Here is a 25591-nt window from a genome sequence, read left to right as displayed (position 1 = left end):
TTTCCAGCTCCATTTCCTTTATTTTAATTTGTATAATTTACCTTAAAATGAGTAGAATAGGTATATATAAACTATCATATTATTCACAAACCATTTTAATAGTTTTCTAAATTATTTAAGTATATATCATGTTAGAGAATTCCATAAAAAAATTTACAGTAACATGAACCATTAATGGGAAATATTTCTGCTTTATAATATTCTCTTTAATTCATAATATCAAACCAGTTAGCAGAGCAAGCTAAAATGAGCATCAGCTGATATTATTTACATACATTGCGGGTATATATGTTTCTAAACAAAATTAATGTGTGTATAAATAATCTATGTAATTTTAACTATTTTCTGTCAATTTTATGTGTGTGACGTAACTTTTCATCTTGTAACTACTTGTGTGAAATGAGACACATTGTATTTACAAAAAAAAGCCAGAAGCTGGTATAGGAAACATAATCAAAATTGTATATTCCACTCCCTTATAAATGCGCAACATTTAGAATGTGAACTGACATTGCGACTTATTTTTATGCAGTCTCGTTCTCATATAAGTAGCGCTTATTTACATTGTCCGTGCACATAATTTGACATTCAAAACATTATCAATATTAGTATTGCTTCTTGCACAGAAAATTTTAGTTATAACTGTGAATGAACATAAACTTTAGTTTGCAAAACAGGATATGCTGATATGCATTATATACAATATCTACATGAAAATACGCTTACAATTCTGTTCACTACATTAACGATATTCTGTCTTGAGATTAAAATGAGAGGCAGAATTTATTAAATTATGCCGACTTTTAGACATGTCGCACCTATCCAGTATCATAAAGCAAGTTTGTCCAGAAATGTTTCTCATATGCATCATTTCTTATCTTCTTACAATATTCGACAACCGTTCTAGCAGCAGAGTGACACATGCAGTTTATCAGAACGAGATTTTCAAATCCTTCAGTTACCTTTCCTCTTATTTCAAATACTTTGTTCTGTGTCCATCCCATTTGCTTGTGTACAATTTTAATCCCAGAAAATAATTTTTAGAACTATCTCATCAGCAAAATGGGTAAGCTCTTGTAAATCCAGTCTCATAATAATCTGTGGTTATCTGCAAATTAAAATAATTTTGTTAATGTACAATTCACATCAGACAGTGGCACAACTGTATAAATATGATAAGTGAATGAAAGGACAGTGTGTATATAGGAACCAGTATTTCTAATTATTCAAAAGGATGCTTACGCATTGTAAGTAAAAGCTAATCAGTCTCTTGTTTTCAAGTATTACAATCGATGAATATGTAGCGTCTACCGCTCAACGAGTAGTATGTTCCCAGAGCTAAGAGTTTAGGAAGAAAATCAGCTAAGATTTGACTAGAAAATGACAGAAAAAAAATATGACCTCAACAATACGTCATAATGTAAATTCATGAAATATGTTCCTTTCTATCCCAAAATATAACATTTGCATGTTACAACTGTACAATAATAGCATATTATACATGAGCGACTATTTATACAGACTTTAAAATGAGAAAATAGTATGCAAATTTAATTGCTCACACCCACTACATTTCAGGTTATTAACAGTGCATAAAAAGAATCTTAAAAATTCAGCCACAAGGACAGCTAAACATGGGGACTGCTTCAATATGAAAAATATATCCCCTCGTAAGATTAAGCCTATTTTTGTAAAGTCGCATCTTTCATTGAAAGAAATGTATGTAAAAGAATGGTATGTTGCAGTGATAAGTTATACATTGATGCCCACTACATTCATATATTTTTAAGTATTGTAAAAAAATACAAAATATACTATATACCAAAATTTACAGAAATTTCTCAAGTAAAAATCCTGCCAATTCTGCTGCGTGTAAGTACCCTCAGTGCCAGAAACAACTATATTTGATTAACAAGCTTCCTAATTATGTACAAGAACTATTGTTCACTCATATTACACTACATAACTCACTGGAGGGCACAAACTCGTTAATAAAAAAATTTACATATTAAAAATAATAATCAGTCAAGACTGCTCGAGTGTTTTATCAACCGTAGCCTCTAGTTGTTTATTTTTACAAAAAATATATACTGGTGAGCTTCTAGGTATAAAATTCTCAGCCCAGCATTATAAAACATTAATATTGAAAAATGTACAGTGAGGATTGTGGCAAACATAATTAAGTTGCTTTTCAATTACTTTCAGTCTTCATTTTCTCAAATATACCATTCAAATAAAGTCACTTTTCATGCAAACACACGCTTCATGTTCATTCTTCAGTGGGAATTACGAAGTTTAGACACTTATGCTCAGCACTCTGTACCAAAACATTCATCATGCATCTATCACAGGTTTTAAGTTAACACTTCACTTCATCAGTATTCAGATAAATAAATCAACCACAACACAGTTTCTCATAAAAATTATAGTTTTCATAAAAAAATTTATCTTCCTTCATAGCGATGAATTAAATATCTCAAAAAATACGGAATATTGATATTAACATGTCCTCAGCATTTCTCTCACGCAGAATGTTACTTATTGCTCGAAGCCGGAAGTTTAATATTATCCACGCTATTAATTGCAAGTCGCTTGTGTACCAGTTTGTGGTTTCATACAACACTTTTGTAATCCTAACTTTGAAACCAGCAATAATATTCATTGCTAAAATATATTAAAATAATTTGATTGTATGGCACTAACCCTGAGTTGACTAGTTTTCACACATCAGCATTCACTAGAAATAATCTTGAGCAAAAGAACTGCTTGCTTAACATTTAAGAACATTACAATTTCCAGTACACAAAGTCATCGCTCCATGCTTCATTATTTGTGACTTTCATAGCTTATCACATGACTCACTTTATACACGAGGCGCCTAAATGGAAATACATTAATGTCTATTGGACTTCTTATGAAATTTGAATACTGAAGATTTTGTTGTAAAGCAGTTTTTCTAACACACGGTAGTGGCAATTTAATTTTCATTAGAAACTTGGCTTTCAAAATATACGACGCAAAAACAAAAAATTGACTGAAACAAGAGAGCTTTACAAATAAGAGATAAGTCAACCACGAAAGGAATAATAAATCATGCGAAATAAATAAACCAAGCCAGGGAGATAGTGCCATCAGCCTTTTGCTTAATTCCGTCGTGTTGCTCGGATTGGTTTATGCAAATTGCCTCATTAATCTCTTGCCTTCAATCTTTGTTTCTCCCAACAGCATTTGTACAAAGCAGAATTCATTGTCTGGAACATTTATTCAGTCCCCTTCTTGTCTGAATGCTGCACCACTGCTATCAGTTGATTCTGGTGCATACCAGAATCTGAACTTATGTACGGTTTATTGTAACATGAGTTACATTAGGATAAACATAGTCAGGTGGGTGAAGTATTGGAGACTAGCAGCTTTAGGTAGAGAGACTGCACGTGGAAAACAAACTGCTGACACAATCTTCAAACGGCATTCTGTAAAAAAAAGAAAAGAAGTTTCAGAAACAGGAAAGAACATTCATTCTGTTATGTTAGTAATGACGCTAGCCTATAAGCAAATATAGGAAGAAATACGCAGACCTACAAACTTCATCACCAGAGTGCAGCATAAAATCATAATGGAAGTAAATTCTTCAAAGCTACGGTAAAATTCATATATTTGGGAATGACAGTAAATCAAAATTATGTTGTAAGATTTTTGGTTTTCACAGCGGTGAGTACGAAAATTTCTGTCTTCTGGGTTGTTGCGATTTATCGCCCTGATGACGGAGGCAGTATGACCTCTGAAACGTTGGTTAACATCGACCAGACTACACAGCGCAACAACCAAGAAGACGGAAATCTTCAAAATTATGTTAATAAAAAAAATTAGACAAAAGTAAGTTTGTCAAATTATTGCTACTATTCACATCAGAATCTTTTTTATTCTCATCTCAGAAAAGTAAGTAAAGAATATTTAGTGTGTGTTTGAGGAACAATGCTGAGAACCATACTTGGAATTGAAAAGACGCATCCAAAGGCTGAAGAAAACCACGTAATAAGGACATTGATAATTTGCACTCCTCACAAAATATTATTAGTGCAGACGAAAAAACTGGAACCTCTGAAGCTACGGCTGTACGGCACAATTGCAACATTGATTATATCCATTTTGGAAATGACGATCTTTTCGATTCAATTAATGTACGGAAGGTGCAACATCGAATTGCGGTGTTTATGCAAAATCCATCGTTTGGTTCAAAAGTTAATAAGAAATATAACTATTAGGATAAAACGATACTTAATAGGCCTACTCACTTTTCTAACCGAGAAACTGCGATTCGGACAACTTGAAGACACAAGCGAGCTGGCAGGTGACATTGATAGGCCAGCCGATATATCGATTCACTTCCGCACATCGATCATAAATGACTACCGACCGTCATAACTGACGACGACTATGGACGTCAAAGATCCTTACAGGCGACCTGTGATCTGGCAGAGGTCAAATAAAAGCTAACTCGTGAGGGCAGGTTTACATTCATGTGATACTAGCATGACTGCTTAGTAATCGACAGGTCAGGGGATCAAAATCAGAGGCCAACTAACTAATCTCTAGAAGGAAATTAATAAAAACAGGTTTTATAATTGCTGTTTATACGATATCAACATCCTTATACCCTTAAAGAATTTCAGAGAGCAATGTATTTTCTGTATCCTATCCTCGATAGTTTATCGATTGTTCAAATTCAGTACAACCACAGAGTTGATTTCGTGTAAGGCCTATTTGGTTCAGAGTCGTTCGGAATATTTGTGTTCTAAACAACCAAAAATTCACACCATTCCTGCTTCGCATTCAGAGGATTTAGTGACCAAGCGACGGGTTATCGTGACTGTGGTTTTCGTAGTTTTCTCCAGTCCCTCCAGGCAAATACATATACAGCATCTTCAGTTAAGCGATAACCGATTCCTTCCACATCCTTCCCATTAGAATAAATCATTCTGTCATTCGAGGTTATTCAACGAATTCCGCTGAAACAGCTTCGCTAAATAAATTAATAAATAGGCCCAATCTATTCTACACCTTGTCCAGAACAGTTGAGCAGAAACACCTAGTAAAATTTGATTATCTCGAAGGGATCTGACGTTCTTACGGCAGTGTCGATGTTGGTCTTCCGTGTAGTAACGCCATGTGGACTTGTAGGTTGATACTAAAGTTCCTCCGAAATTACAAGTCCACACAGGGTTACGACCCACAAAACATTAACACCATGAAGGCTAAGGCGTCTGAAACGTGAAGCTGAGCATCTAATCATCTATAGATCTATTTACGAAGCTAAACATTCCTTCCTTCCACCAGGTAATGAGCTACACAACTATGGAGCAGAATCCTTGAAAACCAAACAGTCGCGCAACTATTTAACAGATTAGCCGCCTTCTATGGAGCCTAGAAGCTCATTACTGTGTTCACAAGAGTCATCCACTCGTTCGTGAGTCCGATCTTGTGTCAGGTGAATTCAGTTCACAACCTCGCAGGTACATATTAATACCATATTCACATCTAAGCGGTCTAAGTGGCCTCTTCCGTTCAAGATCTCCGATTAAAATTACGCATGCATTTCTAATTCCCTCCATAAATGCTACATGGTCCGTCAAATCATCTTCCTTAACTTCATCAGAGTAATCATACTCGAAGCTCTTTATTGTAACAGTTTTATCAAACCTCTCTGCCTTGTTTCCCACTTTGCTCCAAATATTCGCCTAAGAAGCTTCTTTCAAACACCCTCAGTCTATGTATGATTTGAGGTTTTCACAGCGGTGAGTACAATAAAATCTTCTCGGGCTATCAGCCGCGTTAAGTGGTTAAAACACGAAAAGACCAACGTTTCGAGGTCCATCTCTGTCATCGTCCTCAGGGTACTGAAGTGGTTGTAAGTTGCTGGGTGTCCCAGATATTCCCAAACGATGATCATATGAACGAAACGAATGGGTGACTATGATGTCGACCGCAATGCCAGAGTCGTACGAAGCTGTGGACATAGGAGGCCTGCTTATTTGTGTGCAATGCAACTGTGGAACATCGATCATCTGATTCATTAACCTCAGAGCATGATCTTGACACGAAAACCAGGACACACAGACCTTGGGGTGATCATCGCTGAAACCATTGTTATTCACAACACACGGATGATGTAACACTGGGAACTGAACTACCGGCATTATCGCTGTATTTTAAATGCTGATTGCCTTCAGTCAACCGATTTTTTACCTGCTTCTAGACGGCGCCGACATTCTGAAAGCAAACGTTGCATCAGTTACGGTAAAAACTGAAACTCGTTTTTAGCAATCTGAGACGAGTTTCATTTGAAGCAGGTCGCGACCAAGGGTTGAACACTACGCCAGCACCTAGTCCTTCGAAACTGGAAACGAAACATATTTTACAACAGCATTCAGTGATTTTTACATGTCGACGTATGGAGGTATAACTCCATGAATTCTTAACCTCGGCTCAGACGGAGGTGATTCTGTCAGCTTCGCGCGTCCGCCACTTTAACCCCAAGAAAAGAACCCCGTACCCATTAGGCAGGATGCTGTGTGGGCCTCCGCTGGGAAAAGTTCTTCTCTGCCGGGGATCGAACTCGTGTTGCCCAGCCCTTAGTCTAGTCACCACAGTGACTCAGCTAAATAAAAAATATCCTCAGCCCTCAGGACGATAATGGCGCTGAAAAAAAGAGGCAGTAACCACATTTGATGCGTCGGGCAATTTCTACGAGACTACACCGCGTAACAACTCGGCCACGTCATCTTAGTTTGGATTATTCAGTATTAATTAGATGCGTATCAGAAAAGGCAAATTGCCACGCACCGGTACCAAGCAAATGTAGTAGGAACATGCCTTAATTGAGTTTAATTAGTCTGCATGAACGATAATGCAGGAGGGAAAGTGGAAGTGTCGCTTGTACCCAGGTATCACGTGCCAGGCTGAACTTTCACGACCCGACAAGGCCCTGTTTTACTGATGGAGAAATAAACACGTTGCACAATCGCGGTCTAAAATAGAAGCCACTGCTAATATTTTATTTATATCTAAAACCGGATCTAATGAAAGCCAAGAACTTTCAATAACAACTGAAAATACGCCAATTACCTCTTTCTTTCATGACTAATATCAAGCGGTGATACTAGCTCGACGGAGCTGATTTTCTTCTTGAGAAGCTCATAGTTGCTTACATGTCAACACAATAGAATCCGGGATTTGTAATCGTGTCTCAAGAGTCACTCATTTATCTCCTGATCAAGATAAATCCAGTCCATACCAGTCGCCCATCAGTATCGTGAATCTTTAATGTGGCCGGCGAACTCTCTCGACGAAGGTAAATCTAAAGATTGTCTTTTTTCAGAAGAATAAAATCACGTTCTTCAAAATTAACACTTGAAGCCGCTTTAAATTTGCGAATCTGAAGTTATGTTTTCTTTGAGGTAAGAACTGCATTTTAATTATTATTTAGATGAGCTCCATCTTCAGTTAATTTAAATAATTCTAACTTGGCAACCTGATTTGACCAGTCTTCTAGCGAGTATCGCTGTGTTAATCTTTCCTTCCTGGCTAAAAAGAAATAACGAGACTGGACAGGTGAATCGTGCTTAAGACAATTCGTGTTTGTGTGCATTTCCTCCCCATCACTCAGTCGAATGAAGTAATTACAAACATTAATAACACTGCATATATATTACATGAAATACAACAAGAAGCTAGTATTTACAGGAATATTAGATCCGCTGTTAAGATCTGACCTATTTTTTCGATACGAAACTTTGGCTTATACGGAAAAGAGGCTATACAACGTCAGTTCCATTGCCTAATCATGAAGGTCATGTGTCCTGTTGGCTACACAAGTGATGAAAATTGTTACAACGCATAATTACCTCAGTGGAAAAGTTGCTATTAATGGAGGCAGACAGTGCAACAAACTTAAAACTGAGAAGCATTATGCAAATGAAATGCATAAACAGGAAGAAGCGGTTTTGCATTTAAATTAAACACTCTCTTCCATGTTCATGGACACGCCACAGATTATATGCAGAATGTTGGTACCTTTAAGACGAGATCTTATTTAGAAATCCATCGTATATATTAACAACTCCCCACAATCAATGTGTGACATTTGCTCATGTATTTAAATATATTTCGTAATTGGTCTTTATTCTTGTCAGAATCTGCGAGTTAATGTTCACTCAAAAAAAAAATGAAGCGTTACCCTTCAGAACTGCGAACATCTTAAATCAGTTATGAGGATAAGCTAGTGCTGTACTACTCTGGCATTAGAGTGCGGAAATAACTTTACAGTACTTTTGAAGATGTGCAATGCTAGCCGTCAGATATTGGTTACCAGACATCAAATGAGATACAATCTTTTAAGAGACCACCACCTCTGCAATTCAAAGCAAAACAAGAACTCGCCACCACTACAGAATGACAGTTAACAGACAAAGAAAGAAGTCAGGCAGAAACAGCTTAAGTTCGTACCTTTTGAATGGTTCATTCTAGGCGTGGCAGAGTCCTCGCAAGATCCGGAGAAACAGAGTACCACCGATGATGTTACTCCGCACGGAAGGAGCGAATCGAATGGGGCAAGTCACCAATATGGAGTGCTATTATCCAAATGGTTCCAACTCGCAAATTCTGACCAAGAATCAAGTTTGGCATGAACAGCATCAGCACACCTGACTGCATTCTCGACGGGCAAGGTATCGCCTTTACTGCGCCTCAGCTTGAGCAAGAGCAATTCTTCTTCGTTGCTGGAAGACTTCTTGAGAAGGACATAGTTCTTTCCCGAGTTACTGTCCCAGTACTCGGCTCCTTCACACCGAAAACACACGCAGAACTCAATTCGGACCGAACGGGGCGGCAAAGTAAGACGGAATGAGAACGTATCGTACAAGACATACGATGCAGCTGCAGAGACCGTGGAGTTGTTATTGACGAATGTACAGTAGGCATCTTCATGTGTTCTCCATTCGTCAGACGTTGATCGGACAAATACTTCTTTGTGGTAAGCGACATTTCGCACTTTCACGGTACCCACGACAATGTCCTCGGCTTCGCGGACGATAACGTTCTCAAGAGAGACATTTCCCGTATCCAGACGCTTGCGGAAGTCCAGGTAATCCGAGGCGGGTTGTTGGAACGTCACTTCCCAAGGTTCAGGTACTACTTCGGCCGAGATGCCTCTTGTTACTTGGGCAAGGAACTGAAAACTGAAAGCTGGAGGGACGTTCGACGGTTCAGTCATTACGCGAACCTGTGAAGGGGCAAACAACAGGAAAATTAGAAAAGCCTCTGCTTTCCTAATTCGAACAGTCGTTCTTTGTACTTTTCCAAAGTGAACAATGTTAAAAGTAAATTCGATTCTGCGGGTAAAGGTAAATGAAGTGAAAAACAAGTAATTGGCTATTTTACCGTACGAATGAAAAATTCGAAAGACGAATTTAGTACTAGAAACCCTGACATTCCCAATACTCAGATGTTAATATTCGTAAAACAACTGCAGGATTCTTTAGTAACTGTTAAATATCAATGCCTCGGAAAATAGATGTGTACAGTAGTAGCATTTGAGGTTTTCACGGCGGCGAGTCTGAAGGTGACTGAATTCTGGGATGTTGCGCCGTGTAGTCTGGCATAAGTTTACCGAAGTTTCAGAGGTCCTTGCTGCCTCCATCATCAGGGCGTTGAGTCAGCAAGGACATCTGAAACGTCGGTAAACTTCTAGTAGACTACGCGGCGCAACATCCCAGAAGAGAGCCATCTTCATCTCTAGTTGTGCACAATTCTGATCAAACACGCAAAATATCTGACTGCGTTATCAGACTTTACTGTCATTCTTAGAAAGAATTTGCGTTCATAAAGAAAACAAAATACACCCACCTGTGTTAATGACAGACCCTTATCATCGGCAAACACAACCTTCTTTTTCAGTCGAGTTGGGCTTGGAAGATCATTCTCATCCGAAGAACTAGAGGTGTCCTCAGGCCGTACGACGAGGCAGGGACGCCTTGGAACTGCTACTGGCATTTTTAATAATGTAGAATGCGAATTAGTTTGAGGCTGTAGAGGCGGGGAAGTGTGTTGAGCAGGTAGTTGGGAGCCGAACTGTAGGGGACGGATATAGGAACAGGCTGGAGGATGCTTGTATCTCAGCCTGTAGCTCGCGAAGTTTGAAAAGAAGTCTGCAGAGACCGGAGGACTGTGTGCCACTAACATTTCATAGTCGGCTGGCATTACTATGGAGCACAGTGACTACCTGAAACAAGGATACAAGCAGATCATCAACACAGGCTGTTCGAAACTATCGCCTGAATTAATAAGACAGTAATGAAGGGTTAAAAGCAGAATGTTCCTTCGAAGCGTTTCTGCCCACCCACGAGTCGACACTGTTACGAGTCAGAAGATAAAAACTGACAGTAGAGAAATAGGTTTGATCCTGTGCATATCTCAGTAGTGTGTTTTGCTGGAGCGGTGGGTTAGTGTGTGAATGTGTTAGTTACATTTTTAATAACCAGAGAGAAACTAGTTTCAGGCACTGAAGACTACAAACAACTCGACGGAGTAGAGATCTTCTAAGAAGCTAACAGCATCTCAACAAGTCAATACATTCCCCGTCTTTTACGCAATTCGAAGATTCATTACCGTGTTCACAAAAACCTGCCACTGAGCAATTTCCTGAGCCATAAAAATCCAGTCCACTGCCTAGAACACTACGTCTTTATGATTCATTTTAATATCATCAACCCTCTACTACTAGGTTTCCCGAGTGGACTTTTTTCTTTTTTTACTTTGTCCATCGTCTATGTTAAAAAAAATTAAATTTACTGTGTTCTGCTTTCGTCTTGAAGTGAAAAGGGAAGAGGACATGTTGGGCCCCTGGTTGAGTCAGCCGTTAAAATACCAACATAACTTCCCGTTCTTGTATTGTAATATGCACAGTACACTTCGGACGGAACTCCTTGTACTCAAATGCTTTGGCTTGTTTGTAGAAAATAGCTGCTCTTTATTCATGCTTCAATTTAAGCGCTATTCATTTCTAAGCTAAGTCATGTTCATAGGGCACTTGTGTCTTGCTTGAACCCAAATGCCAACAAAGAAAAAAAATCCGCTGAATCGTTCAGGCACTGAAGTTCAACGAGACGCATAGTAGAGGGCGATGTACGTACAACAGACTGAATTTAAAAAAATATAGGGTATTCAGGAACGCAGGATTTTAGGTTTTTACAGCCGTGAGTCCAAAGATGGCTGTCTTGTAAATTGTATCACCGTGTAGTCTGGAAGAAATTTGCCTAGAGCGCTATAACCTATCAGACAGCCATCTTCGTTATTCAGGAACGCTTGTGGCATGGTGCTGGCAATATTAAGTTGCGTGCTTCCAACAAGACAGACAAAATCTCCATCGAAATACACACTCTTCCTAGTAATTTTAAACTGTACACATATTATTCGATAGGCTCGTAGCTAGTCAGAATTCGTCCACACGTGCTCGAACTTCGTCGTAGTAGACTGAGGGTATCTGATAACAGGATGCTGAGAATAATACTTGGGCTTAAAAGACAGGCAATGGCAGGAGATCGAGAAAATTGAATAACGAGGTGCTTCCTAATTTGTAGGCCCACACTTCACCAAATATTATGAGGGCCATCAAATCAAAGAGGATGAAATTGGTGCAGCGCGTACTGCAAGAGGAAGTGATGAGACGCACATTATAATAAGGAAACCTTAAAGGACAGAACCACTTGTTTAAAACTGGAATATATTGGATAAAAGACATTAAAATTGATCTTAAAGGAATAATATTTGAGGGTGTGGATTGGGTTAAACTGGCTCAGAATAGGAACTGTAACGAGATCTTAACGAATGAAGTGTTCATTGAAAGTCGAGAGATTTCTTGACCAATCGAGCAACAATCAATTATTAAAGAACAACACGTCCTGTTAGGTTAGGTTAGACATTATAGTAGTTTCTATCTGAAGCAGTACAGGCTAGATCCTTTGACAGAACTGCATTGGACTGTTAAGTTGATGGAGAATCAAAGGAAAAATATCCCTAAAATATTATAATGATAAGTTTAGTTTAACCAATTGATCTTTGTAAAGGTGAAACGTTCTGTTTTCTTTGAAGTACAGACTGAATTGAAAAAAAAATATTTAGACCAGCTTCGACTTCATAGGGTTGAACAAGTCTGAATGAAAACCCTGGTCGTATTCTACACCCCGAGAGGCGTCTTTCTGCCTCATCATTTGCTAACAACAGACGTGAGACTTATGCCTCATAAAGGGAAGAATATTTCTGATATAACAACATTTCCGAGTTCGTATACAGTAATTTACATGTGCGTTGCGTCTTCATGTACAAAGTAACAAATTGCTGTCTGCTCTTAGTGGCGTCTTCATGGCACAGACGTCTCTGTTCAGCGTTTGACAATAAGACCATTTTTATAAACACGCAATTTGTGCTTCCATGGGATGGTTAGGTCGTTATACGGGAGATAGAAATAAAACACTTCAGTCACGAGACTGGCGTCAAGTGTACATTTCGCAAAACATCTTCGGTAAAAAGAAAAGCAGACGCGCTTCTTGGTAATCTGCTTCGGTAAGTTGATGTCTGTGGTTTGTCTGCACGTGTTTGAAACACACGGCCTATCCTTCTGGACAGTTATTTTTCAATGCCGATATACGAAACATAAGTGTACGCACAGGCATATATAACCATTCCTGAGTGGAACCTAGCCGAGACGCCTCTTATTAAAGCGATTTCGCCGTCTGTAGTGGCTTTCACTTTTTGAATGTACGGCCAAGGATCTGACGAAGTCTAAGCCCCTGTGTGATATTCCATAACACAGTAGTTTCCTTTTTGATCAGGGATTGTCATCCTCCAGACCAACGTCTAAGGCGAAGAATCACTCAGTGTCTTTCGGCTGTCAGTGACTGCTTATCCGATAATTCGCAGCCATCCTCCATTTCTTTAGGATATAACATTAAGAAGATAAGAAAGGACACAGCAGCTTCTAGTCTGTACTGAGTACACTAATTTCTTAGGCAGAAATGTGAATATCGGTGTAATAAATAGCTCAATTATTCTATTATGCGTTAAAAAGGCTGTTCCAGAAATAAATGCAGAAAACTATGCGTGTGTTAATGCAACGAAATCAGAACAAAATACAGGCTAAATACAGATATAAATCTAATGACGGAGATGAGACACACGGAGGCACTAGACTTCAGATAGAAATTTACCGACGTTTAAAATGTACCTACCGTCCCCATCAACAGGGCGACCACTGTTGGCGACGAGCCAGATTATGTACTTTGAGAAGGGAAGACGTAGCGTATAAGGCGTCCTGCTCTTCCCCCCTTGCCCTTGTATTTTCCCTTCTCCCAACCCTATGACGTAGCTCAGGCTTGCAGATATTTGCGCCCTAAGAGTCTACACAGCGTCGAAACCCAGAACGCCACCTCCACCACAGTTAGAACCTCACGCCTCTCACAGTGGACCTCTACGGTGAGGCAACGCTGGAATCCCTGCGCATCAGATCAGATCTGAAGCTGCAGAAATGTTGCTTCGAAACACTGATATGTACCTGCAAGTCTGCACGGCGTCAAAGCACAGATCAACATCGTCAACGCACTATTTACTGCAAAATAAGGGCAAGAAAATGATTTCCCGATATCGAATTTACGAGACACATAAGAGGTCAATCGTGAAGCTGATAACCCATGCAGCTCATGTACACTTGATTACATTCGGCGAGATATAAAAATTCCATAATTAGTGTAAATTGCTTTGTTAAAAGTGAGGTCAAATAAGGCAAAAGAGACCTTAGAAGGACAAAATTAATTTCATCTGTAGACTCTTACGCTAACGTGTCCTCGCTATAAGAGGATTATATTGCAGTTTAACATGTTGATCCGCATCAAAGTATCCGTCCTGTATTATGTGTACATGAGATTATTTACAACGACGATTAAAATAACTGAACTGAGACAAACTGTAACAAAAATAAAACCAACAGATTTCATAACAAAAACTAAGAGTCACAACAAACAGTAGAAAAACAGATTAATGATGAATTTGTAAAATAAGTTCCAATAAAACAATGTTTCGTGGACATTTAAATAACAACTGCTAGGAAATGAAAACTCGTGCTGACTTAGAGTACGTGAATGAGTAAGTGAGCTTCCTACGAAAGGAAATAGAGAAGATCATGTGTCTTAAACACATCTCACATCGACACAAAGTGAGCCACTACGTTATGAGGCATAGAACCATAAAATCATTGAGAGGGCTTCAGTGGTCACAGTTCTTACTGCATTTTGGTTACAGATCTTGAAGTACAAAATCTGATACGACGAGGAATCTTGACAACTATGAATAAATATTTTTTAAATAAATGACGAGGAGTGGTTATGGTGGTGTTTTGTATTCTGGAAACTGAAAGCATGAAAAAAAACTAGAAAAGGTAAGACGTCAGGTTCTCACGGCGGTGAATACGAAGATGACTGTTTTCTGGGATGCCTTGCCTTGCAGTCTGGTAGAAGTTAGCCGACGTTTCAGAGGTGCTTCCTGCCTCCAACATCAGGACGATAAGTAAGTCGCGAAAATTTCAAGCCTTGGACCGGTCACGAGACTCGAAGAATTTTATGGAACCCCAAGCTCCAGTGCCGTATTAACAACAGCCTGCCAGGAAACCCAATACCGAGCCAGCTTAATCCAGTTTACATTCTCGCATCATATTTCAAGAACAGTTTTCATATTATCCTCCTACTAATGTACAGGCTTTCAAATTTTACTATTAAATATTAATGTGTTACTCAAAACAACAATATAACACCGATTCATTTAAGTGTCTGCTTAATACTTGCCAGAGCATTTGGATCTAAATAAGAAAAATTTTGTTGCTGAAAGCACAGGGCTTCCTACTTTCTAGTGAAATCCTGGTGAGCTTCAGGAAGTATTTTATTGAAAATGTGATGAAATCAATCTCATAAATTAGATAAGGCGACAGACGTATCAACAGCTAATCATTTCATTGAAAGATTATCTCGAAGGACAGTTACAGATTCATTTATGCGAACACGCGTTCACACACGTGAAACACTACGTACGATTCGACATTGAGCTTGTATTTTTTCCCCCAAAAGCGCACATGTCTTGTCTGTGTGCATTAGGTAATCTCGGAAATTTGGTTCTGGTGTTCCAGACTAAAATTTGTCTGGTGAATTTAGGTTTGTGTGCTCTGTTTAAGAACTCCTATTCCATATAGCCCCATCGGTGACTAACCATTAAAACAAAATATTACGAGACTTCAAATATCAAAGTCTACAATTTTAATTTTTAAAGGTGTTTAAATACGGTGAACAAAAGCCATGTGCAAACTTTAACAGCTTCGAAACGTTGGTGTGCTTGGGTGACTTCGGTCGTTTACGGTGGGTGTAAAATGTGACTGGATGGAAGTCAATTCACTTATAAGACAACAAACAGAGTTCACCTAAACCTAAGTTTTATAGTAATTTCCAGGCAGTTATTTTGAATTCGTAGAATAGGAAATCAAACAGCAGTCTGTGTCAGTTGGTTAAGATACAGGTGTGCAGTGTGGGCTAAATAGTAAGTAAGACATTTGAAAAATGGATGCATTCAGTATGGAATACGTTTTCTCAAAACTGTTGAGTTTCTGTTCCATTTAAACGTGCATGCACACATACAGAGGGCGGAGGGTGAGCTGTTGCTTTGATCTCCCACTGACCGGCGCCACGTGAGATTTAACTCTTCAACGACTGCACTTAACTGGAAATACAGAAGCTTTTCACCACAAAAGAACGAATTAGACGTTTTAAAGTAGTTCACTGATTCACAGCATCAACGGCAGAAATCAATTAACGCGTCACAGCATTGGCTTGAAGCTAAAAATCAATGCGACCTAAAACTAGGAGAAACATTTAACTTCCTGAGGATGGCTGTCCTTTAGAATGTGGCATTGTTGAGTGTGGGAGTTACTTTTCAGGATCTTACTGCCTCCACCATCAGGGTGATTCAGCAGGAGTGCTAACTACTCAGCCGGAATGTCGTATGAGATTTAACCGAGAAACTAGGATAAAATCATGCCCGTGTTCTGCTTTGTCCGCAAATGACACAAGGACCGCCCTAAAGGCGAACACGGGCTTCCGAGTTGATAAGCCAGATATTAACCTCCTGAGGTGTGGTACGGCTGGCATTTACACATAAAAGTGGAATTTACGAAGCCTTGACTAAGATTAATAGACCAAACCACGCTCTCGCTTCCTACGTGACTTCGCGACTAAAGGTTAGACAAGTCGCATCCATTTTCCACTTATTTAACCGTACCAACCCTTGTGTGGGTAAGAAGCCACATCTGACTCCGCTTAAAGCACCAGAAAAATCTAGCCAGACAGCATTCCTCGCTCTCATTCATGTATTAGTGGGGAAAGAATAAATAGACTGGGGCCAGCATGACCTTCGTCATCCCTTAAAGGTTAGAAGGAAGCCTCGAAAGCAGTGAGTGGGAAATGTGCACAGCTGACGTTCGCTGTATTGAAAAGAGGAAGCATTTATTTAATTAAGGTCTAATCGCACGAAATTATCATGAGTTCTCATATCTTTACCGAGAAAACTAACCGATTCACACACGGTTTCATAATCAAATTCAGAAAAGATATCCAGGAAATGCTTGTCATTGTTTAATTAAAAAACACAACTCAACCTATTCTGCAAAACATTGAAGATCACGACATATAATAGTGATTTAATCAGTTATTTTGAGAGAGAAATAAATTACAATTGTTTAAAACTACGATTAACAGAAAAATGTTGGAAACCTGATGAAGTAATTAAGCGGCCAATTTAAAATATTACGTAAGAAGAATGTTAACGATTTATACAGGTTACTTGGTATTTTTGCGATATTGAATTCATTAAAGCTGAGACGGACTAAAAATGTATTTCAGGTGTGTGATAAAATATGCAAACAGAACGTTCTTGTGCAAACATATTAGAAAGCGATCACACTTGACCATTGAAAAATAGAAAGATACTACTAAGACGATCCTGAAGAAACAGATCGTGAAAATAAGAACTGGGCGGACCTGGTTCATGATCTGCTATCAGTGGTGTTGATCCCTCGGGTCATAGGATCATGGTCTTGGTTTGCTGGTTAAATAATATCGTTCTCCTAGCCTCCAAAGCATACAACAGTATTTGTTCTGAGGCTAATTAATTTTGCAAGGCCTCGTGGTTAGCTCATGTATTTGTCGACATCGTGTCAGTTGCAGAGCACATGATGTTCCGAATGGCTTGTTTAAAACAAGGAAAAAAGATGATTGCTAGGTTAAATGGTCCATTGTTTTGTCATTTCATGAACCTATACAGAGCCGAATATGATAGAAAGATGATCACGATTCGTGAGTAGGTGAGAGGCGAGTTGGTAAAAATTTTAAAGGAGGCGATTATGTATTTAAAGGTACCATGTCAGTATTCGCTTGTGGGCTGAGGAGGATCGTGTAAATCAGTAACCATTATAGCTGATAGCGCAGCAGAAATTCGAAACATGAATCTGGAGCGTTGCCACCAAGTTACTCGGTGAGAGGGAAATAACTGCAGTGCATTAACAAAGAGAAGTGGAAGAAAGTCGCTAAAAACTGCTATGAATGGCGAATCGGGACTATTATTTTAATGGCGAAACAAAACAAAAATTAATAAACGTTCGAAATCGATCTGGGAAATCATAGATGCGGACTAGAATGAAAATTATATCCAAGGGCAAGTGGATGAACAGGTCACATATTAAACCACCATCTTGCTGAACTGATTACGTCTTTGTACTGGTTTCATGTAAAAATTGAGAAGACTCTTAATAATGTTTAAATTCCTGTGACAACACAAAACGTCTTAACTAACTGTAATTTCAAATTACGATTAATTGCCATGATGACATTCTCCGTGTATTTGCTCAGGTCTTACAAAAGCCTCGATTGTCTTGCAACTTTTCTGATCTACAGATACAACATCCGGACTGCGCCTGTTTAACTGTAAATTAAATGGGGAAATAACTTATAAGAATTTTCTGTTACTGTCCATCGTTATCTTACGAGAAGTCACACAGTTCGACATATTTATTACGTAAATACTGATTTCACAGAGAAACGTGCCACGATATCCTGCAATGTCCTTCCGTTGATTACATTCTTCACAACATCATATTTCCTCGATTTTATGACGCAAATTTTCCTCATTTTAAAATTTATTCAAATGGGGTGTGTCTTACATTTGATGGTGTCTAAGAATCGACACAGCATCACTTTTCATAAAAAAACTGTTAATAAGTCTTACAATCGATGATGTCTTAAAACCGAGGAAATAAGGAATTTCATTAGAATCAAAATAATCCAAATGTCAGTCCCGCCACAATAAAAAGCATTCACTGATCGGCTTTTGAGACAGGTGTGAGGCTAGAACTTTGAGTGTATTAACGATTGAATGATTCGAGGATAAAATCTGAATATCTTAATCAAATAAGGCAGGAGCTGGGGACAAGAAACAAGCTCGTGATTTACGAAGCTACACGAGGTTCTACACTTGTAAAGAATGCCACTTGCATTTCCGCATTGAACGATATCATGGACAACAAAAAGTCGTGCCTAGCATTCGATCACAATGTTGTCTTAAGAGATCTACTTATAAATTCATAAGAAGCATAATTACATGACCGCAACTTTTAACAGTGACCTTACAGTGACTTACAAGTGAAGGTAAGAGAGCGTACAATGTATCTGCTTATCACTCTGATAGCATGACGACTTTAAAACATCTTTAATATCACACATCCAGTTTTGTAACAACTGTTCTGGGTATCAGCTCATATTGTCTCACAGTCTCACATACCTGTACAGAATTAAATTCCTGTAATCCTTTGGTACACAGACACATTTGAGAAACAAATTCCCTGTTTACCTCAAGTGACACGCTGACCAGCTTCTGAAAACGACAGGCTATTTTATTTGCATCTTCGAACACAGCCATTTGACATGACGCATGTAAACAGATTTCTTAGAAGAATAAAGAAATTTCAAAGCTAACTGCAGAGATAATTAGACGAGAGAAATTTGTTATGAATAGCATCACGTAGGAGTTTCGAACCTACCTTCTGAAGCACGGCCTTCCTCTAAACAATATTTAACAATTCAGTTCTTACTTAAAATAAAACACAACCCGTGCTCATTACAAAGATCAAATGATTAATGTTGTTTTGGGGAAGCGATAGCCTTTTATTATGAGAACCGTACACAACCCATAACACACACTGTGGATAAATGCACAGTTACACAACATTAATGGCACATACAGTAATCAATGATATTTAAATGATTAAAAATAATCTCATCAGAGGATATAAAATCAGATGACACATAACGTAATTCCTGATTATAAAGTATTATAATCTTTATCAAATTGGTATCAGCAGCAACTGTACGTTTACTACTGACGGAACGTCGTAGCCGATTGGTTGGCACCCCTGATTGATATTCGGGAGGTCCTATATTTAAATCTCGGCCCGGACTGAGATATAGTGGTTTTATTCAGCCCCTACAGGGATATGTCGGAATGGTGCCTTAAAATTAGGCCAATACCGCTTCTAAACTCATTATTTGTAATTCATTGCTCACATTAATCACCCTGTTATTCGACGCTAAAGAACTTCATCCATGTTAACAGCGTCGTAAAATAAACCATAACATACGTAAATAAATACATACGAGCGAAAGAAAGTCAGAATAATGCCCATAATGTAAACTAAATTGTCTAAAGCCAATAACGGGATCTTTTGGGATATAGAAGAGTTTTATTGGGTGGAGGCTGTTAGGATAGCGGAGGAAAAAGCTTTCTTAATGGAATGAGACCAGATCAGGAGATTCGAGCGTGAACCTCAATGCGAACCAGTCCGTGTGATGGTGACCTCGGTCCCTGGTCTTGTAATGGGTGGACACTTGTTAATTTATATGTCATAAGAATAAGCAATTCCTCTTTCATGTTCTTCTGAATAAAACATTTGCCTCAAATTGATCTGTTCTTTAATTTATTCGTGAAGTGTAAAAGTTAGTGACGTGGAGGTCACCCTTTCCACCACACACCCTGAGCCAATGCAGACAAACGTGACTGAGTACACTCGTGAACCTTTAAAGCCCTAAAACAAGCAACATATTCGTGTAAAGCCAGACAGAAGGACCGGCAGGCAACAAAAAACTGCTCATATCGAGGCGATAGCATAAGCGATATTGCCTTGTAATAAAACCTGTTGTATTTTCTGAGCGACATCGCTCAGTTCTAGGTCGAAGCCGCGCTCTTAATTCAAATGGGTCTTACACATTCAAGTCTGTGGATGCAACCTGACATTGATCTAAGGAAAGTTTAAATTGGAGTATGTGGACTGGATTATTCTTGCTAAAGATGTGGACCAGTAACGGGCTCCTAAGAACACGATTCTGAACCCTTGAGTTTCATAAATGTTGGGAAAATACTTGCTTAGCTGAAAGATTATTACCTTCTTGAAAGTTTACTCAATGGAATTACATCTTTGCAACTCTATTAAACTGGTTCAATATGTTTTTTTCTTATTCCCAAAGCCACTTACAATGCACAGTTTATCTAGTGACAAACGTTTATACTGTGTCCTGATGTCACGAGGTACAACTAGGTTTTTCAGTATCAATAACTTCAATATTTTTTGTGTTGCATTATCAGTAACTTAAAATTCCACTACATAACCTATTCGGTCACTTTCTCAGTTGATAGTATATGACGTAACATTATCTAGTAAACACGACTCAGCTGGATGCTGCAGACAGCACCAGACTTGTTTATCATGGAGTCATTCATTCTTAGGATAAGCAGATCAGAAGATGAATCATTCTTGTCTCGATTCCCAAGGATACCCCGAGAACTTTTACATTGCAAACTTTGCCACAGGCAAATAACGGGAAAGTAGTCAAAAGCAGGTTCCTTCCAAATTCTCACCAACACAACTGTGATGAGAAATTGCTATTTCTATACAAGTATGAGCATTCCACTGTTGCAGAACTACGTATCATTTTGTTCTTTGCAAGAATTAAGATTTTTAAAACAGAACAGAAACAAGCAAGGAAACTTGAGCGCGGCGCAGTGATTGTGTCGCGTTTGCCATAATATGACCTTTGAACTTGACGAACCGCATGTAGACCTTTATGTAAACTGCCCGTTATTTTTATCCGATTGTAATCGAAATCGGAAAGGCTCGACAATATTAATATCACATTTCATGAAAATCTGTTCATCCGTTCCAGAATTGTTCAAGCGTAAATACGGACGGACGGACGCTCCAAACGGATGCGATGGCGACTAAAATGGTTAAAAGCGGAAGTGATGAAAGATTTGACATTCCACGGCTGCTTTTTGCGCTGTCTGCTGGAACCAACTTCTAAAATAGACCGAAGAGTGTTTCCAGGCGCATTTAGCCTAGCTCCTGGAGTCATGCTCTGGGAAACCACTATCAGAAGGGGAGGGGGTTCTGCAAGACGGCCGTGATGCTTCAAATAGAACGACGGGAGGAGGTACGTATCTCGTGTTACCGGAAGATGGAAAAAAGTAACTTTTCTAGGAATAAAAAGATCAGTCCTCAGTCACAAGAAACTGGGGTAGGATGCAGAAGAAACTTCAGCGCTCATGCGCACAACTACATCTCTCTTTGCCTCATGACGGACGCCTTGCACATGACGCCAAGAAAACGACGCCGAAAATACATTAGGGCAGGCGTAACTAAGTGATTCACATTCGTTTCTGCCGCCAGTCTGGCGTCGTCATATTTGGAACTCCACCAAGGGAGATATTGTAATTGCAAGTTATTTCTTTTTAAATAAACTCTTATTATTGTAGGCCTATGCATCGCAGACTTCGAATAAATCATGGAAGATTTGATAATCTTCAAAGCTTATTAATCCTGGAGTCAAAAATATTTTAATCAAATTTATGACATCCCTAATGCAGTAGTAACAGAACGCTACAGAAAATTTCATAATGAGGAATTTGGTGTTTTTTACTCATCAGATTTGATTAAGATTATGAAATATTTGGGATGACATGCAAGGCATGGTGAACACGTGGAGGTGTAAGAAATACATACAGAATTTTGGTCGGAAATTCTGAAGGGAGCAGACCAGTTTGAAGACCTAATCGTAGATGGGAGGATAGTATTAAAACAGATCTTAAACAAACAGGGTGTGGAGTTATGTCGCTCAGAATAGGATCCAGTGATAGATCTTAGGAACAAGGCAATGGACCTTCAGGTCCCGAAAGTGGCTGCGAATTTCTTGATCAGCTGAGCAACTAAGTGTCTCCGGAAGTTATCGATGGTACTAAATATCACACAAACTTTCGATCAAAGTGTAACGTATGATGAACGTAAATTGTAAAATTGTAGTCTGTTCAATTAATTAAACTAAACAAGTTATACTTAACTACAATTTAAGGCATTCTTTGAATATGTTTTTCTCTCTCTAAACGTATAACTCAGTTTCTAATTGTGTTTTACGCGCGCAGTGATTGAAACTCCTTTTCTTTCTTTTATTCATAGCACGTGGTTAAATAACTTGCTATGAAAATAAAATTGTTTTTCTAGATTGACGGTGGCAGAAAGCGCCTCTGAAACGTCGGTAAACTTGTATCATTCTACACGGCACAACTCAGAAGATATTTTCATATTCGCCATGGTAAAAAACCGCATAGGTTTATCTTGGAGTAGCGACTATATTTTAAACGAAATGTTTTTTTGAACAACTGTACTATTTAAAACTGAGTTAATAAATCCAAACACAAGAACATAAAACACCGATATATCGAATACACATTATTTGATACGTTTAATAAGAAATATTACCGCTGTTTCGGTTTAAATTATGATAGTCAAGGTAGGTATCAGTTTTACATAGTTTTAACTGTTTCGACACATCTTCATTCAATCACACTTTTTCACTGATATCTCGTTGCTTTAGTTTAAATGCATCTAATAATCGCATACATTAGGAGATTCACACACAATACAAGTTCACTCACTTCTTGATCATTCGAATCTGAAACGCATTCTACTTACCGGCAATGGTCATATCCTCCTAATACCGGTATTCCTAGGATGTAGGCCGTCATGAGAGCATTGAAGGCATCAAACTTTTCATACCATTGCTGTGTACGCTCGTGCGAGACGGCAAATAACGTAAAAGACTCGAGAACCGCCTCTCACGCGCACAGAACCGCTGCAGCAACTGACATTCTGTCGCCTCGGTGCTCCTGTATTCGTATGGATTCTTGAGAGATCAGTTGCTGCAACCCGCACAAACTGTCTGCGGTGTAAGTGGCGCCACTCCGAATAACGCCAGCGAGACACGTCGGTGTTCACGTGCTTCGAACTCATTCACCAATAAGAGCGAGAGGTGTGTCTCGTGATTTTGACAATTCGTCCTATCCGAAAGACGAGAATAGTCTTGAAAGAAAGTAAAGAAATCAGAGAGGATCTAAACTTTCTTTTGAACACGTGATCAAGACCACAGTATCTGAATAATTATAGGCCCTCGTGCTCTTACGAAGCGGTTGACAGAGTATCTTGTGTTGTATCCTAGTACTTTGCAAATTTCTGGATCAAATTGCATCCACGTGACCAACCACACACATGACACTAGGTCATCCTGGCCACAGGCAGACTCTGCCCTAAACTTATCCAAATAATACCCAAGAATTCAGTCCGAACCTCAAAGTAAACACTTCATTTCACCAATACAAATATCAGCTTGTTAATACTGTGTAAGAAAATCGTCCTCCTTTACAGTGAGAAACATACGAACCCCACCGCCAGGAGTCACTGATTCTTTAAGTATTTGCGTTTAAGGTTTGAAATAAAAAAGACGATCTAGGGTATAATTATTTACTTAAGCGAAAACACAATGTATGTCTGGCAACGGACGTACTGATGCACGTTTCAGATGGCGTAAAATTGCGAGTTCATAAACTCTCCAACAGCAACTAATCAATCTTGGGTCCCGACATTGGGAAATCTTCAGTTTCTTCGAATAAATTTTGTACCCTTTCATACTAATTTATATACCAACCACTTTTAATCGAATTAGTTGTTCTATTGCACGGATAAAAGACTTGGATACACACATATTTATTTCCGTAAGATATTTTTGTATTCCATGTGATCTGTAAGCACCGGTACATATTAAAACGCAAAGTTTTTGTGTCATCGAATATGCTGTAAAATGACAAAATTCACGAAAATGCAATCTATAACCCAAGAGATTCGTACCCGGTACTCCCATGACTAAAGTTGAGAAAACATTCTGTTCTTGTCATTTCCGAATGTCATAATTTAAAATGTTATTCAATGACTCTGTTTCACAGTAATGGGTTATTTCAAGATATCATTTCGTCATCGAGTAAACTGAGGGAAATCACGAAAATTACAGGAGACACTCTTTCCCACCAGTCTCTTAATGCCTAAACTTAAAAAATGTGAGGGATGAGATACCATTCCACTAATATAATATTCATTAACTGAACAGATTTAAGTCTGGAAAAATTGTTTCAAGTACCGAAATTCATGCAGCGTCTTGAAGTCCGGAAAAGGAAATTTTATTTTGACAGCTTGAAACGAAAACCAGGTTCAAAAGTTCAAACGGCGTGAAAATTGTCAAAATTCTTTAATTATATATATACGCTAAGAAAACGGGATACGTTTCCGTGTAGTCTTATTTTGGCCGGAACTGAAAAATATTGTAATATTTTCAGTTCAATATGTTTTACTTTCTGCCTTCGTCATTAGGACTATAAGTAATAGCGCTGAAAATGGAGTTAACAAGCACCTCTGAAACGTCGGTAAACTTGTACCAGACTTCAAGGCGCAACATCCCAGAAGACAGACATCTTGACAATACAGCATATGCCGGTGAGATATTACATGGACAATAGTAAGCAAATTGCAGAGAAGCTAATCCATCAAGCTTCGCCGTCAAACTGACCTGACGACATAAACACTACGAATAAGCAATCCCAAATTAGACTCTGGCTCGGGATCAACGTAGTCAGCAAAATTTACTCAACTGAATGGCAAATCTGGCTACTTATCAGATGCTCACGGAGAATTCACATGTCTCGACATACAAGACGATTATAACGACCTTCGCCAGCCAACCACAAATGGGTAAGTCGTTACATGAACTTACCATTTAACCTTTTATCTTAGGTGGTCCGGGCTGACCCCCTACCAAGTACTCCTGCCAAATGTCTAATGTCAAAAGTAATTCCGAACTGGAAGGAGTCACACGATCTAATCCGTGAAGTTTTAACAACAACTTAAGAGGTCCGACGATCGGTTTTTTCCTACTAAAATTTAGTTCAACACCTGGGGGGATACAAAGAACTGACAGCCTCGCCCAGTTATATGACTGTCTGTGCCGACCAAGTGGGGTGGAGTTACAGACTTTTGAACAATGCTTGGGCAGAGACAGCGATGCACATTTCCTTATGGCCGATA

At 38.8% G+C, this 25591-nt stretch overlaps 1 protein-coding gene across 3 annotated transcripts in view; it reads right to left on the bottom strand.

Annotated features, from left to right (window-relative positions):
- The window catches only part of Gbs-70E (Glycogen binding subunit 70E), a 50163-nt gene continuing 24572 nt past the window's right edge, over positions 1-25591 (bottom strand). The window contains exons 1-4 of one of the 3 annotated variants that reach the window (XR_002543029.2): positions 23156-23412; positions 9901-10276; positions 8503-9277; positions 1-3470 (exon numbers count right to left, since the gene is read on the bottom strand). Coding sequence is in view for 1 of the 3 variants with exons in the window: in XM_022063603.2 (XP_021919295.1) it covers positions 3413-3470; positions 8700-9277; positions 9901-10254 (990 nt within the window). In the remaining 2 variants the exon portion in view is untranslated. Of the gene's footprint in view, positions 3471-8502; positions 9278-9900; positions 10277-23155; positions 23413-25591 lie in introns of those variants that run through there. The other 2 variants (XM_022063603.2, XR_002543030.2) reach the window with 2 other exon arrangements.

This window comes from Zootermopsis nevadensis, unplaced genomic scaffold (genome assembly GCF_977971745.1).
Source record: "Zootermopsis nevadensis isolate Lab colony 2312 unplaced genomic scaffold, Znev_1.0 Znev_ptg000020l, whole genome shotgun sequence".
Taxonomy (NCBI): Eukaryota; Metazoa; Arthropoda; class Insecta; order Blattodea; family Termopsidae; genus Zootermopsis; species Zootermopsis nevadensis.
This window is presented reverse-complemented; position numbering and strand designations above follow the sequence as displayed.